At 33.8% G+C, this 17,635-nt stretch overlaps 1 protein-coding gene and 2 long non-coding RNA genes across 8 annotated transcripts in view; 1 reads left to right on the top strand and 2 right to left on the bottom strand.

Moving 5' to 3' along the window:
• LOC127724637 (uncharacterized) overlaps nucleotides 1-17,635 on the bottom strand; it is a 640,225-nt gene that overhangs the window by 534,508 nt on the left and 88,082 nt on the right. For all 5 annotated transcript variants that reach the window (XR_007992624.1, XM_052231644.1, XM_052231645.1 and 2 more), the window contains exon 9: nucleotides 11,895-11,999. Coding sequence is in view for 4 of the 5 variants with exons in the window: in XM_052231644.1 (XP_052087604.1) it covers nucleotides 11,895-11,999 (105 nt within the window). In the remaining variant the exon portion in view is untranslated. The remainder of the gene's footprint in view (nucleotides 1-11,894; nucleotides 12,000-17,635) is intronic.
• The window catches only part of LOC127724793 (uncharacterized), a 152,796-nt gene that overhangs the window by 55,080 nt on the left and 80,081 nt on the right, over nucleotides 1-17,635 (top strand). The window lies entirely within an intron of this gene.
• Nucleotides 8,857-11,885, bottom strand: LOC127724784 (uncharacterized). Its single transcript, XR_007992689.1, has 2 exons — nucleotides 9,534-11,885; nucleotides 8,857-8,932 (listed from the first exon to the last, which is right to left on the bottom strand). It is a non-coding gene; the product is annotated as an uncharacterized LOC127724784 (long non-coding RNA).

Here is a 17,635-nt window from a genome sequence, read left to right as displayed (position 1 = left end):
TATGCAATTGAAGATTTCTTGCTATTGCGCAATACTGTGTAATTGAAGATTTCTTGCTATTGCGCAATACTGTGCTATTGTGCAATACTGTGCTATTGTACAATACTGTGCTATTGCGCAATACTGTGCTATTGCGCAATACCGTGCAATTGAAGATTTCTTGCTATTGCCCAATATTGTGCTATTGTACAATACTGTGAAATTGCGCAATACTGTGCAATTGAAGATTTCATGCTACTGCACAATACTGTGCTACTGCGCAATACTGTGCAATTCAAGAAAAAAAATATGAACCCCAAAAAATTGGAAAATTGGAACCCCCCCCAACTTTTCGCATCCCCCCCCCCCTTGGAGTAATCACCCCCAAACTCAATCCCAGCCTTCCCTTTGTGGTATGGAACCTTGTAGTACCATTTTAGAGAGATCCATACAATGAAGTTTATTAAACTAAAGTAATTGGCAAATTTCCAATGGAATTTATTAATAATAAAGTTTTTGGCAAATTTCCAATATACATAATTTAAAAGCAGTTTAGGTGAGATATTCAAATGAGTTTCAATTACCAACCTTACACTGCCTTTTAAATTATGTTTTGTACTCAAGTTATTGTCCATTAACCTGGAAACCATTTTCCCCCCTTTTTTGCACCTTTTTCCTTAACGGTTTGAGCCATAACTCCCAAAGACAATTCTTACCATCCCTTTGTGGTATTCCAATATCCAAAATCTAAATACATGGTTAGATTCAGCATATCAAAGAACCCCAAGAATTCAATTTTTGATGAAATCAAATAAAGTTCAATTTTGGACCCTTTAAACCTCAATGTGGACCAATTTGATAACCGGGCCCAAATATCAAAAATCTAAATACATGGTTAGATTCAGCATATCGAAGAACCCCATATATTCAATTTTTGTTGAAATCAAACAAAGTTTAATTTTGGACCCCGATTTGGACCAACTTGAAAACTGGGCCCATAATCAAAAAACTAAGTACATGTTTAGATTCAGTATATCGAAGAACCCCAAGAATATAATTTTTGTTAAAATCAAACTAAGTTTAATTTTGGACCCTTTGGACCTTAATGTAGACCAATTTGAAAACAGGACCAAAAATTAAGAATCTAAATACACGGTTAGATTCGCCCTATCAAAGAAACCCAATAGTTCAATTTGTAATGAAATCAAACAAAGTTTAATTTAAGTTTACCCCATGTCACATCTGCTCTAAAAGATTTAGTTTTCGAGATATAAGCCAAAAACTGCATTTGACCCTTATGTTCTATTTTTAGCCATGGCTGCCATGATTGTCGATCGAGACAAACTTCGGATACAATTTATAAACAAGATACCCTAAGGAACATTTAGTTTAAGTTTGAAGGTAATTGGCCCAGTAGTTTCAGAGGAGAAGATTTTTAAATGTTAGCAAACTTGATGAACAAATTGTGCAAATTGCGCAGCTTGATACAACCGCAGAGGTCGAACCCTGAACAGTTGGGGCAAGTATGGACACAACATTCAAGCTTGATACAGCTCTGAATTTGGATTGTGGATAAATATTTGACACAGCATAGGTTTCTGATACAAAATGAATGTGGTCTAAGAACTTAACAATTTTAAATTGGACATTCACCTATTATGGTCCAATATCCAAAATCTAAATACATGGTTAGATTCAGCATATCAAAGAACCCCAAGAATTCAATTTATGATGAAATCAAACAAAGTTTAATTTTGGACCCTTTTGACCTCAATGTGGACAAAGTTGATAACGGGGCCCAAAAATCAAAAATCTAAATACATGGTTAGATTCAGCATATCAAAGAACCCCATATATTCAATTTTTGTTGAAATCAAACAAAGTTTAATTTTGGACCCCGATTTGGACCAACTTGAAAACTGGGCCCATAATCAATAAAATGCTCCCCTGGGCGCAGCTTGATACGGCTGCAGAGGTCGAACCCTGAACAGTTGGGGCAAGTATGGACACAACATTCAAGCTTGATACAGCACTGGATTTGGATTGTGATTAAATATTTGACACAGCACAGGTTTCTGACACAGAATGAATGTGTTCTAAAAACTTAAAATTTTTTAATTTACCTATTCAAACCATATCATTATTATTTGCTTTTATATATAAATCAGAAATAACCAATTTAAAATGGAAAATTTTAAAGAAAAAAAAATCCCCCCCCCCCCAATTTTTTGAACCCCCTTATGATTCATCACCCCTAAACTCAATCCCAGCCTTCCCTTTGTGGTATGGTACCTGCAGTACAATTTCAGAGAGATCCATACACTTGAACACAAGTTATTGTCTGGAAACTAGAAAAATGCTTGTTTTTTGGTCCCTTTTTGGCCCCAAATTCCTAAACATTTAGGGCAATTTACCCCCAAACTCAAACCCAGCTTTCCTTTTGTGATATGGAACCTTGTAGTACAATTTCATAAAGATCCATACACTTACACACAAGTTATTGTCCTGAAACTAGAAAAATGCTTGTTTTTTGCCCCTTTTTTGGCCCCATATTCCTACAATTTTGAAGCAATTACCCCAAAAATCAATCCCAGCCTTCCCTTTGTGGTATGGTACCTTGCAGTACAATTTCAGAGAGATCCATACACTTGAACACAAGTTATTGTCTGGAAACTAGAAAAATGCTTATTTTTGGCCCCTTTTTGGCCCCTTATTCCTACACATTTTGGGCAATTACCCCCAAACTCAATTCCAGCTTTCCCTTTGTGATATGGAACCTTGTAGTACAATTTCAGAAAGATCCATACACTTACACACAAGTTATTGTCATGAAACTAGAAAAATGCTTGTTTTTTGCCCCTTTTTTGGCCCCTAATTCCTAATATTTTGAGGCAATTACCCCCAAAATCAATCCCAGCATTCCCTGTGTGATATGGAACCTTGTGGTACAATTTCAGAGAGATCCATACACTTGAACACAAGTTATTATCTGGAAACTAGAAAAATGCTTATTTTTGGCCCCTTTTCGGCCCCTTATTCCTAAACGTTTTGGGCAATTACCCCCAAACTCAATTCCAGCTTTTCCCTTGTTATATAGAACCTTGTGGTACAATTTCAGAAAGATCCATACACTTACACACAAGTTATTGTCATGAAACTAGAAAAATGCTTGTTTTTTGCCCCTTTTTTGGCCCCTAATTCCTAATATTTTGAGGCAATTACCCCCAAAATCAATCCCAGCATTCCCTGTGTGATATGGAACCTTGTGGTACAATGTCAGAGGGATCCATACACTAACACACAAGTTATGTCTGGAAGTTACAAAAATGCTTATTTTTGGCCCCTTTTTGGTCCCTAATTCCTTAACTGTTGGTACCATAACCCCCAAAATCAATCCCAACCTTCCTTTTGTGGTATTGAACCTTATGGTAAAATTTCATAGAGATCCATTCACTTAAACTAAAGTTAAATGCGAAAACCAATGTGTCTTCAGACGACGCTGGACAACGCCAACGATGATGACGCCAACGTCATACCAATTTGGACCAACTTGAAAACTTGGCCAAAAATCAAAAATCTAAATACATGTTTAGATTCAGCATATCAAAGAACCCCATATATTCAATTTTTGTTAAAATCAAACAAAAACCCCCAAAATCAATCCCAACTTTCCTTTTGTGGTATTTAACCTTATGGTAAAATTTCAAAGAGATCCATTCACTTAAACTAAAGTTAGAGTGCGAAAAACCAATGTGTTTTCAGACGACGACGACGACGCCAACGTCATACCAATATACGACCGCAAAATTTTTTGCGGTTGTATAAAAACTGCAAAATTTTGTTAAAACTACCAAATCGGTGGCAGCAACCCAACAATGGGTTGTTCGATTCTTCTGAAAATTTCAGAGCTGATTTATCTTGACCAATTGAACAATTTTACCCCATGTCAGATTTGCTCTAAAAGCTTTAGTTTTTGAGATATAAGCCAATAAAATGCTTCGTTGGGCGCAGCTTGATACGACCGCAGAGGTCGAACCCTGAACAGTTGGGGCAAGTATGGACACAACATTCAAGCTTGATACAGCTCTGAATTTGGATTGTGATTAAATATTTGACACAGCATAGGTTTCTGACACAGAAAGAATGTGGTCTAAGAACTTCAATTTTTTTAATTTACCTATTATGGTCCAATGTCCAAAATCAAAATACATGGTTAGATTCAGCATATCAAAGAACCCCATATATTCAATTTTTGTTGAAATCAAACAAAGTTTAATTTTGGACCCCAACTTGGACAAACTTGAAAACTGGTCCCATAATCAAAAATCTAAACACATGTTTAGATTCAGCATATCAAAGTACCCCAAGAATTCAATTTTTGTTAAAATCAAACTAAGTTTAATTTTGGACCCTTTGGACCTTAATGTAGACCAATTTAAAAAACGGGACCCAAAATTAAAAATCTAAAAACACGTTTAGATTTGGCATATCAAAGAACCCCAATAATTCAATTTTTGATGAAATCAAACAAAGTTTAATTTTGGACCCTTTTGACCACAATATGAACCAATCTGATAGCGGGCCTACAAAATAAAAAATCTAAATACATGGTAAGATTCAGCATATCAAAGAACCCCATATATTCAATTTTTGTTGAAATCAAACAAAGTTTAATTTTGGACCCCAATTTGGACCAACTTGAAAACTGGGCCAAAAATCAAAAATCTAAATACATGTTTAGATTCAGCATATCAAAGAACCCCATATATTCAATTTTTGTTGAAATCAAACAAAGTTTAATTATGGACCCCAACTTGGACCAACTTGAAAACTGGTCCCATAATCAAAAATCTAAACACATGTTTAGATTCAGCATATCAAAGAACCCCAAAAATTCAATTTTTGTTAAAATCAAACAAAGTTTAATTTTGGACCCTTTGGACCTTAATGTAGACCAATTTAAAAAACGGGACCCAAAATTAAAAATCTAAATACACGGTTAGATTTGGCATATCAAAGAACCCCAATAATTAAATTTTTGATGAAATCAAACAAAGTTTAATTTGGACCCTTTTGACCTCAATATGAACCAGAACCCCATATATTCAATTTTTGTTGAAATCAAACAAAGTTTAATTTTGGACCCCAATTTGGACCAACTTGAAAACTGGGCCAAAAATCTAAAATCAAAATACATGGTTAGATTCAGCATATCAAAGAACCCCATATATTCAATTTTTGTTGAAATCAAACAAAGTTTAATTTTGGACCCCAACTTGGACCAACTTGTAAACTGGGCCCATAATCAAAAATCTAAACACATGTTTAGATTCAGCATATCAAAGAACCCCAAGAATTCAATTTTTGTTAAAATCAAACTAAGTTTAATTTTGGACCCTTTGGACCTTAATGTAGACCAATTTAAAAAACGGGACCCAAAATTAAAAAATCTAAATACACGGTTAGATGTGGCATATCAAAGAACCCCAATAATTCAATTTTTGATGAAATCAAACAAAGTTTAATTTTGGACCCTTTTGACCTCAATATGAACCAATTTGATAGCGGGTCCACAAATAAAAAATCTAAATACATGGTTAGATTCAGCATATCAAAGAACCCCAAGAATTCAATTTTTGATGAAATCAAACAAAGTTTAATTTTGGACCCTTTTGACCTCAATGTGGACAAAGTTGATAACGGGGCCCAAAAATCAAAAATCTAAATACATGGTTAGATTCAGCATATCAAAGAACCCCATATATTCAATTTTTGTTGAAATCAAACAAAGTTTAATTTTGGACCCCGATTTGGACCAACTTGAAAACTGGGCCCATAGTCAAGAATCTAAATACACGGTTAGATTCGGCATATCAAAGAACCCCAATAATTCAATTTTTGTTAAAATCAAACTAAGTTTAATTTTGGACCCTTTTGACCTTAATGTAGACCAATTTAAAAACGGGGCCCAAAATCCAAAAACTTAATACACGGTTAGATTCAGCATATTAAAGAACCCCAAGAATTCAAGAATAAAACCCCATTGAAATTGATCAAGAAATAAGCAATTTATACGAAGTATCTTCTTTTGCACAATACTGTGCAATTGAATATTTCTTGCTATTGTGCAATACTGTACAATTGACAATTTCTTGCTATTGCGCAATATTGTGCTATTGGATATTTCTTGCTATTGCGCAATACTGTGCAATTGAAGATTTCTTGCTATTGCGCAATACTGTGCAATTGAAGATTTCTTGCAATTGTGCAATACTGTGCAATTGAAAATTTCTTGCTATTGCACAATACTTATTATATAATAATTTACACATCCTGTTTGGTGTGTAACTCCTACCATATCATTATTATTTGCTTTTAAATATTAATCAGAAATAACCAACTTAAAATGGAAAATTTTAAAAGAAAAAAAAAAGGAAAAAAAGAAAAAAAAAGAAAAAAAAAAATCCCCCCCCCAAAATTTTTTGAACCCCCTTATGATTCATCACCCCCAAACTCAATTCCAGCCTTTCCTTTGTGGTATGGTACCTTGCAGTACAATTTCAGAGAGATCCATACACTTGAACACAAGTTATTGTCTGGAAACTAGAATAAAATGCTTCGCTGGGCGCAGCTTGATACGACCGCAGAGAACCCTGAACAGTTGGGGCAAGTATGGACACAACATTCAAGCTTGATACAGCTCTGAATTTGGATTGTGATTAAATATTTGACACAGCATAGGTTTCTGACACAGAAAGAATGTGGTCTCAGAACTTCAATTTTTTTAATTTACCTATAATGGTCCAATGTCCAAAATCAAAATACATGGTTAGATTCAGCATATCAAAGAACCCCATATATTCAATTTTTGTTGAAATCAAACAAAGTTTGATTTTGGACCCCAACTTGGACAAACTTGAAAACTGGTCCCATAATCAAAAATTTAAACACATGTTTAGATTCAGCATATCAAAGTACCCCAGGAAATCAATTTTTGTTAAAATCAAACTAAGTTTAATTTTGGACCCTTTGGACCTTAATGTAGACCAATTTAAAAAACGGGACCCAAAATTAAAAATCTAAAAACACAGTTAGATTTGGCATATCAAAGAACCCCAATAATTCAATTTTTGATGAAATCAAACAAAGTTTAATTTTGGACCCTTTTGACCTCAATATGAACCAATTTGATAGCGGGCCCACAAATAAAAAATCTAAATACAGGGTAAGATTCAGCATATCAAAGAACCCCATATATTCAATTTTTGTTGAAATCAAACAAAGTTTAATTTTGGACCCTAACTTGGACCAACTTTAAAACTGGGCCAAAAATCTAAAATCTAAATACATGTTTAGATTCAGAATATCAAAGAACCCCATATATTCAATTTTTGTTGAAATCAAACAAAGTTTTATTTTGGACCCCAACTTGGACCAACTTGTAAACTGGGCCCATAATCAAAAATCTAAACACATGTTTAGATTCAGCATATCAAAGAACCCCAAGAATTCAATTTTTGTTAAAATCAAACTAAGTTTAATTTTGGACCCTTTGGACCTTAATGTAGACCAATTTAAAAAACGGGACCCAAAATTAAAAATCTAAATACACGGTTAGATTTGGCATATCAAAGAACCCCAATAATTCAATTTTTGATGAAATCAAACAAAGTTTAATTTTGGACCTTTTTGACCTCAATATGAACCAATTTGATAGCGGGGCCAACAAATAAAAAATTCTAAATACATGGTTAGATTCAGCATATCAAAGAACCTCATATATTCAATTTTTGTTGAAATCAAACAAATTTTAATTTTGGACCCCAATTTGGACAAACTTGAAAACTGGGCCAAAAATCAAAAATCTAAATACATGTTTAGATTCAGCATATCAAAGAACCCCATATATTCAATTTTTGTTAAAATCAAACAAAGTTTAATTTTGTACCCTTTGGACCTTAATGTAGACCAATTTGAAAACTGGACCCATAATTAAAAATCTAAATACACGGTTAGATTCAGCATAACAAATAAATAAATGTGGTCAAAGATTTTACAAATCTAATGCGCCATACTGTGCAATTAAAGATTACTTCTTGAAATTTTTCAATATTTGAAATTTGAAAAAAAAATAATATTTGAAGAATAATTCTTTTTAATTTCTGAAATCTGAAATGAGAAAAAATTGACCCCCCACAATTTCTTTTTACCCCCCCCCCCCCCCCCCCCCCCCCATCCCCCCTCTTTCCCCCAAAAAATTCTTTCCCTCAAGATATGGTCATAATCTCAATTCAAATTTCCAATGGAATTTGCAGCCATAATTACCCATTTAAATTTACCATAGTGCTAACTTAATCTATTTTATAATAGAATTTAAAATATAGTGTCAAATCTTTCATATGGATTTTTTTGTAAAAAAAAAAGATGCAACATTTGCAGATATTTTTACTGGTCTTCCTTTATAAATATGCATTTCTTTAAACATAATTTAAAAGCAGTGTAAGGGAAGTAACCAAAACGTTGTATTTGGATTACCTCCCTTACACTGTTTTAAATTATCTTAATTGTTCATTAACCATTACTTTATACATAATTTAAAAGCAGTGTAAGGGAGATAATTTCAATGATGTATTTGATTTATCTCCCTTACACTGCTTTAAATTATGTTTTGTACTAAAGTATTTGTCCATTAACCAGGACAACCTTGTTTTTCCCCCTTTTTTGCCCCTAATTCTTAAACGGTTTGAGCCATAACCCCCCAAAGCAAATCCTAACCATCCCTTTGTGGTATGGAAACTTGTAGTATAATTTCAGAGAGATCCATACACTGTTCCACAGTTATTGTCTGGAAACTAGAAAATGCTTATTTTTGGCCCCTTTTGGCCCCTAATTCCTTAACTGTTGGTACCATAACCCCAAAATCAATCCCCACCTTCCTTTTGTGGTATTGAACCTTATGGTAAAATTTCACAGAGATCCATTCACTTAAACTAAAGTTAGAGTGCGAAAACTAATGCGTATTCGGACGACGACGCTGGACGACGACGACGACGCCGGACGACGACGACGACAACGACGACGACGCCAACGTCATACCAATATACGACCACAAAAATTTTTTTGCGGTCGTATAAAAATGCTTATTTTTGGCCCCTTTTTGGCCCCCAATTCCTAAACTTTTCAGGCAATTACCCCCAAACTCAATTCCAGCTTTCCCTTTGTGATATGGAACCTTGTAGTACAATTTCAGAAATATCCAAACACTTACACACAAGTTATTGTCATGAAACTAGAAAAATGCTTGTTTTTTGCCCCTTTTTTGGCCCCTAATTCCTAAAATTTTGAGGCAATTACCCCCAAAATCAATTACAGCCTTCCCTTTGTGATATGGAACCTTGTGGTACAATGTCAGAGAGATCCATACACTTACACACAAGTTATTGTCTGGAATTACAAAAATGCTTATTTTTGGCCCCTTTTTGGCCCCTAATTCCTTAACTGTTGGTACCATAACCCCCAAAATCAATCCCAACCTTCCTTTCGTGGTATTGAACCTTATGGTAAAATTTCATGGAGATCCATTCACTTAAACTAAAGTTAGAGTGCGAAAACCAATGTGTCTTCGGACGACGCCGGACGACGCCAGACGACGACGACGACGACGACGACGACGCCAACGTCATACCAATATACGACCAAAAAATTTTCAATTTTTGCGGTCGTATAAAAACTGCATTTGACCCCTATGTTCTATTTTTAGCCATGGAGGCCATGTCTGTCGATGGATCAAAACTTCGGATACAATTTATAAACTAAGGAACATTTAGTTAAAGTTTGAAGGTATTTGGCCCAGTAGTTTCAGAGGAGAAGATTTTTGAAATAGTTTACGACAACAGACGATGACAGACAACAACAGACAACAACAGACGATGACGACAGATTACGACAGACTACGACGACAGACGACGGACGACAACGGACGTCAAGTGATGTCATAAGCTCACATGGGGCCCTTCAGGCCCTGGTGAGCTAAAAAGGAGTAAAATCAATCTTTCAAGGGCAATACCTCGTATAAGAGGTCAATAGACTTCTTCATATTACAGACTTTTTGCTCTGAAATATATAATTTTTCAACATAACTTATGATACTGGTGATATAAGCGGGGAAAATTAACTGTTTTACGATGTATTTTTTTTTTGTATAGAAAGCATAAAACAGTTGTTTTTCTTAACTGTTTTCCGATGTATTTTTTTTTTTTTTGCACAGAAAACATAAAATAGTTGTTTTTCACCAAATTGCACATATTGTAAGTTTAATTTTACAACTTTTAGCTGCTCTTTCTTGATGGAGTACCAGAATGTCCTACCACAGAGTCGGTAACCTGTCGAAAATTTATATACTCCAGAGTCAAAAGTCAGTAATAAGAAAATAGTCCTTTGACAATTGTCCATGTGGACTAATTTACATTCTGTTGAACATTTAAACTATCGAAAGATTTTCTCTATCAACTATTATTTCCTGATAAAAATTCCACTGGTTATTACACTAAACGGGTAAAATTATTCAGTAATGTATAACTGATAACTATATGGAAATGGATAACAGCTAGCTAGCTGGTAATGGATAACTTTCAGACACTTAATGAATAGTGTGCCATTATCAACTAGATATCATTGAGATGGAAGCCATCTCTGTGGGCCCCGCTGTAAATAATGTGTGGTAAAAAATTTGTATCTTTATCATTGGACATGGGGTTGTCAACTGAAACCAAAGTTTTTGACCTTGACCTTTGACCTAGGAAGTTGTACATAAATTATGACACACCCTCTGGTGTTGGTTTATATACATGTCAAGTATAAACTTTGAAATCATAATGGTTCTCAAGATATAGAGCGGACAGGATCTTTACCATAGTACATGGGGTTGTCAACTAAAACCAGTTTTTGACCTTGACCTTTGACCTAGGAAGTTGTACATAAATTATGACACACCCTCTGGTGTTGGTTTATATACATGTCAAGTATAAACTCTGAAATCATAACGGTTCTCAAGATATGGAGCGGACACGATCTTTACCATAGGACATGGGGTTGTCAACTAAAACCAGTTTTTGACCTTGACCTTTGACCTAGGAAGTTGAACATACATTATGACACACCCTCTGGTGTTGGTTAATATACATGTTAAGTATAAACTTTGAAATCATAACAGTTCTCTAGATATAGAGCGGACACAATTTGTTACGGACGGACAGACGGAGAGATGGACGGACAGACGGACGGACATACTGGTCACTATAGGGCGTCCGCCATTCAGCGGGGCCCTAATCAATCATTCTGCCTCTGAAGAAGGTCTGTGAAGGACCAAAACTGGTCAGGCTATGAAGCTTCACCAAAAGCTGTTGATTATGTGTTTGGACATTATTTACTATTTATTGATTATATTTCCTTCCTTGGGAATTTGCTTGAGTTATCTGAGATGATTCTCCTATATTATATACTGTCAGAATCTGTTGCAGTAGCCCTATATTTTCTTATTTAGGAATTTGCTTGAGTTATTTGTGATGATTCTTTTTTACTGAATCACTGGAGTAACTTGAGATCAGAGTGCCAAAGACGATTCTACTATTGTCCTTATATTACTTAGGAATAAGCTGAAGTAATCTGAGATAATTCATTTTTTTAATTATAATTCATACCTTGGAAATTTGCTGAAGTTATCCGATTGATTCTCGTCTATACTTTTGAATCCTTTGGAGTAATCATATATTTCCTACCTTGGGAATTTTTTTGAGTTATCTGAGATGAATCTCCTACGTATATCATACCCTTTTGGAATCTGTTGGAGTAACCCAATATTTTCTTACTTGGGAATTCCCTGGAGTAATCTGAGATGCTTCACCTAAATTTCCTACCTTGAGAATCTGGTGGAGTAATCTGAGATGGCTCTCCCATATTTCTTTTCCTTTGTTTTTCATCCTCCCATAAGGCTGCAAGGCCAGGATTAATACCAATTTTGTCTGAAATCCCAGAATCAAGTAATTATTGACGACATAACACTGCAGAAAATTAGAAATTAATTTGAGGAGATATTTTTTGTAACATGGATTGCAGAATTTCAACGTTTATCATGCTGAAATGCTTTCAGAAAATGCATCATTTTCCTTTAATTGCAAAGATATATCTTGCTGCTGATGCATAATGAGGACAGTAAAGCTAACATAGTTGAGAACAGAACAGGGTTATAATGATTTATATTTACTTTATGAAGTTTGGTCAAATCATTGTATATATTGTTTAAATTCTCAGACAGGTTATTTGTATGAAAATGCATTCTGTCCTCACAAATCTAAAAGTCTCATCATTTTAAAGCCTTTGTTATTCAATTACAACAGATAACTCTAACTAATTTAATACTTGGTTATCTTCTATAAATTTTGAAAGCCTGATGGAAGCCAAAGGATTTGAAATATAACTAAAGGCTCTAAAGACTTTGTGGCTTGTATCTCTCATGTGGATCTATATGCATTTTCAACAATTCACACACACTCTTCAACATTCAAGACTATAATAAAACTTGTGACTAAGATAGCTTTTTTTATCTTGAATTGCTTATCATTTTTTCTGTTTCTCCTTATTTACAATTTATCGACCAAAATACAAATAAACAGGTAAAATTCATCATTCAAGGGCAAAACTAATATAACAATTGGACTTACAGGTCTTATAAAATATTTTGCTGTGAGGACCTTATTGTAGATCTAGTCTTGCTTTTTATTTTTGCTAGTAAAGATTAACTTTATTATAGTTTTCAAATAAGTCAATAATTTTTGTGTTTACTGTTTCTCTTCATCATCTATAGATTTTACCCATAACACGTAATATAAAATGCTCTACAGGGCACAGCTTGATATGACCGCAGAGTCCGACCCTGATCAGTTGGGGCAAGTATGGACACAACATTCAAGCTTGATACAGATCTGAATTTGGATTGTGATTACATATTTGACACAGCTTAGGTTGCTGACACAAAATGAATGTGGTCAAATAACTGAAAAATTTGAAATTGAACTTAGACCTATTATGGTCCAATATCCAAAATCTAAATACAAGGTTAGATTCAGCATATGGTTTCCAGACAATAGAATTTAATTTATATATTTTTTAATGGACAATATTAGCTATAAGTTATCAAAATGCTCTATAAAGGAATTCAGTTTTAGCTGTAATTAGTAGGAAACCTTTTATAAAATTAATTCATTTTTTTGTGTTTGAATCAGGGCTTCCAAAACGGTCATATATTCCGGACTTGACCCAAACTTTCATAAAAAGACCGGCTGCTCTCAGCCTCAAACGGTCAAATAGAATTGGTGTGCCACATTTTGTTATTCAAGGCATTTTCATGAAACGGTCATTTCAATTTTTACCAACTATCGATCGATAAAAATGTCCGTTTGGGGCTTTGGGCATGTCCGTTTGGGCATTTTAGTTTATAATTGTGGCAATCTATTTCACAAAGATATTTCGGTCATAATTGGGTTTAATAAAACAGAAGCAGCATATTTCAGATACTTTGAAGTGTCTCAGTTAGTCTAATCCTCTGGGTACATAAATGTACGGCTTGGTCTTTAGCTTGTGTACATCAATAAAAAGTAGAAAAAACACGTTTTCTTTTATTTAAATAACAACAAGCTGTCAAACAATTATCCCTTCAATAAGTTATATTGAAGCCATAAATCATTCACTGATTACAGGTTTGTTACCTTTGATGAGGTGTCCTTAGCTTGTCTTTATCAATAGAATTAATGATGCATAACAATGTACATAAAGGTAATCAGGTAAACGAGGTCAAACATGTAAGCGTGTATGGAACAACATCCTATTTAATTACGCTTTATAGATATAATTTTAAATGAGCATTCAGTTTAAAAAAGTATCCTGATATTTAAAAGTTATTCTTCAAATAAGGATATTTGTAAATGAATAAGTATGATGTATATTATTTTATTTAACACTGTACATCGTGTTAAATACTGGGGTACTCCTGAGACTACTATAACACAGTATAGTAGTCTCAGGGTACTCTCAAGGGGAAAATTTGTCAAAAACATAAACTTAAAAATAACTTTGTAAAGCCTGGTTCGACAAATTTTCGAAAGTCAGCCGTTGTAGAGCATGCTAATAGCAATGACCACATCCAAGCTCTTAAATTAGAGACAGCTTCCAAAAGTAATCCAATTGTATCAGTATTTGAGAAAGTTCATGAAAAGACTGACAACGGCGCAATGTGCACCTTGTTCCGTAATGTTTACTTTATTGCTAAAGAAAACTTACCAATGGACAAATTTCAGTCAATAAATGATTTAATTAAGTTAAATGGTGCCGTGATCACTTCTAAATTATATCAAGAGAACAATGCCTCCTCCGAATTTATTCAGACAATTTCCGATGTTATAGAGAAAGAGGTGATGTCCGACGTAAAGTTAAGTCCCGCCGTGGGAATTATGATCGACGAGTCAACTGATCTGGCTACGCAAAAACATTTAATTTTGTACTTATCATTGTACAAAGAAAAATGTTATCACTGTTCAGTAGATTTTACACGGTTTAAAACAATATCCTTCATTGGGCCTCCTCAATGTTATCTATAAATACCGCATCAGTTGTAAAAGTCACGTGGTACACAAAAAGAAAAGTATCACGTGTATTGATGATCAAGTTGTACTGAAATTAAAGCCAACATCAACAGTTTCAAATAAGATGGCCTTAATTTACAAAGTGTTAAGTACTCACAGAGAGAAGATAGATTATATAAACAGAAAAAAAAACATGAGAACAGTCAGGTACTGAAGCTGATTGATGCAATGATGGTTACGTATCGATACTGTATTACGATACACAGAAAAATGACACAATACCGAGGATAATATTTTATTTATTTTTAGAATGAAGAAAACAAAACAGTTATAAATAATTTTATTGCATATAACACTACTAATTATTTAGACACATATATCAATTTATGCATCCTCTCAGTTACATTTAAGTATCCAGCTGATCATTGACCGTCAAAAATATTTCTTTTAAAAATGTCCGGCTGTCGTCAGGAAATTTTGGAAGCCCTGGTTTGAATATTGCTACAAATGGGGTACAGATGGATGTGCATGCATGTTAGTTGAGGTTCTTTTCTAATCAGGTAATGATATAAGTTTTTAAACATATTGTGACTTTGGATGATGGGAGAGGGGAGAAAATTTATTTTTCTTGACATTGTTAAACTGTTAGCATTTAGAAATTAATATTGATCCAACCATCCTTTTGTGGTATGGAACCGTGTGGTACAATTTCATACAAATCTATACACTTATACTCAAGTTATAGTCTGGAAACCATAAAAATGTTTGCTTTTGGGCCCTTTTTGGCCCAAAATTCAAAACCGTTTGGGCCATAACCCCCAAATCAATCCCAAACTTCCTTTTTGTGGTATTAAACTTGTGGTACAATTTCATAAAGATTCTAAAACCTATACTCATGTTATTGTCTGGAAACCAAATATCTTTGGACGACGACGATAACGACAACATTGCCATACCATTATACTTCCAAATATTTTTGTGGTCGTATAAATGCTGAAATATCTTGCGGGCTTTACTAAATATTGATTTTTTGTTGAAAGTATTAAAGGTTTTACTTCAAGTATCACATAAACTTAACATTTTTAAAGATCCAGGACAATGAGGTCGAGGTCAGATAAATCCTGTCAGACAGACATGTACATCTTACAATTATTCCATTCAACAAATATAGCTGAACTATTGCTTATATTACTTGAAAACCAGACCAAAACACATAAACTTAACATTGACCAATGACTGTGAAAATGAGGTCAAGGTCAGATCTGCCAGACAGATATTTACACCTTACAATAATTCCATACACCAAATATATTTGACCTATTGCTTATATTACTTAATAAACAGCTGCGCCATGAGCGCATGATATGCCTGTCGTCTTGTGTGTGAATTTTTATGCAATAAGCATAAATAGTTTCTGACATAAGGTGTGACATGCGAAAACCCCCTTTTTTTTTACAAAAAACTCAATATCTCTAAAATAAAATTTTGAATCAAAACCAAAAAGTATACAGATCTTTAGATTAATATAACTAAGAAGTGTGTAAAATTTTAAGCAATAATCATAAATCGTTTTTCAGATACGGCGCAACATGTGAAAAACACCTCCCCCTTTTTTTTACAAAATACTCAATAACTCAAAAATAAAATTTTTAATTATCACCAAAAAGTATACAGATCTTAAGGTTAATATAACTAAGAAGTGTGTAAAGTTTTAAGCAATAATCATAAACTGTTTTTGAGATACGGCGCGACATGTGAAAAAACCCTCCCCCTTTTTTAACAAAATACTCAATATCTCTAAAATAAAATTTCGAATCATCACCAAAAAGTATACAGATCTTAACATTAATATAACTAAGAAGTGTGTAAAGTTTTAAGCAATAATCATAAATTGTTTTTGAGATACAGCGCGACATGTGAAAAAAAACACACACCTGTTTTAGTTACTAAGTCCCGTATCTCAAAAAGTTTTAATCTAATTTTCACCAAAAAGTATACAGATCGTTTGACAATCATAAGAAACAACTATGTTAAGTTTCATGAAATTTGGATAAGTCATTCTCAAGTTACGGTGCTACATGTTTACACCGGACAGACAGACGGACAGACAGACGGACAGACAGACGGACACCTGACATTTGTATACCATAATACGTCCCGTCAAAAACTGACGGGCGTTTAAAAACCAGACCAAAACATGTTGGAAAGAACTCATATACCAATTATAGTTATCTTATACACATAAGTGAAAAATTCACATGACAAAAAAACTATAATTGTTTTTTTCAAGCAGTCACTGAACCACAAAATGAGCTCAAGGACAACGGACATATGACAGACGGAAACTTTTTAACATATGGTATCTGTATACAAGGTATGAAGCATCCAGGTCTTCTACCATCTGAAATATTAAGCTTTATTCAAATACTTTACGCTGCTGCTGCCAGATAGTTATTCCTATGTCTCGCAACATTTGTCGTAGCTCGACATAAAAATGAAGCCTACGAAAGAAAAATAATTGTTTTCATCTTTAGTATATATATTTCATAGAGGTCTATCAAGTTGTAATGATAAACATTAAAGTTAAACTGAGTTCGACAGTTTTTTCGGTCAAAGCTTTATAAAGATGATTTTTGAAACCTATTAAAACAAATAGATTTTGAAAAGACAACTTTTCTCCAGTTTATTGTTTGCCTCAACCTGTTATAGCAAAAACAAGTAACAAATCTAGAACTTATAAATTTACAAGTTATACATAAATCCCTTTCATTGTTATCTAAAACGCCACTTTACTTACACAAGCATAGCATGAAAATTGGGAAATATAAACAAGGTATGACGTACCGACAGGAATATTTTTGACAATTATTGTCTGCTTTTTTCTACAATTTATCTATATGGTATAACATTTTCATCTTTAATCTTTGACCTTAATATTAAATGTTTGCTAAATAGTCCCAAGATGATAGGTAAAGGGGTTTCCCAAGCTGAAAATCATAATCACATTTTTTTAACAAGAA

This window comes from Mytilus californianus, unplaced genomic scaffold, assembly GCF_021869535.1.
Source record: "Mytilus californianus isolate M0D057914Y unplaced genomic scaffold, xbMytCali1.0.p SCAF_14, whole genome shotgun sequence".
Classification (NCBI taxonomy): Eukaryota; Metazoa; Mollusca; class Bivalvia; order Mytilida; family Mytilidae; genus Mytilus; species Mytilus californianus.
This window is presented reverse-complemented; position numbering and strand designations above follow the sequence as displayed.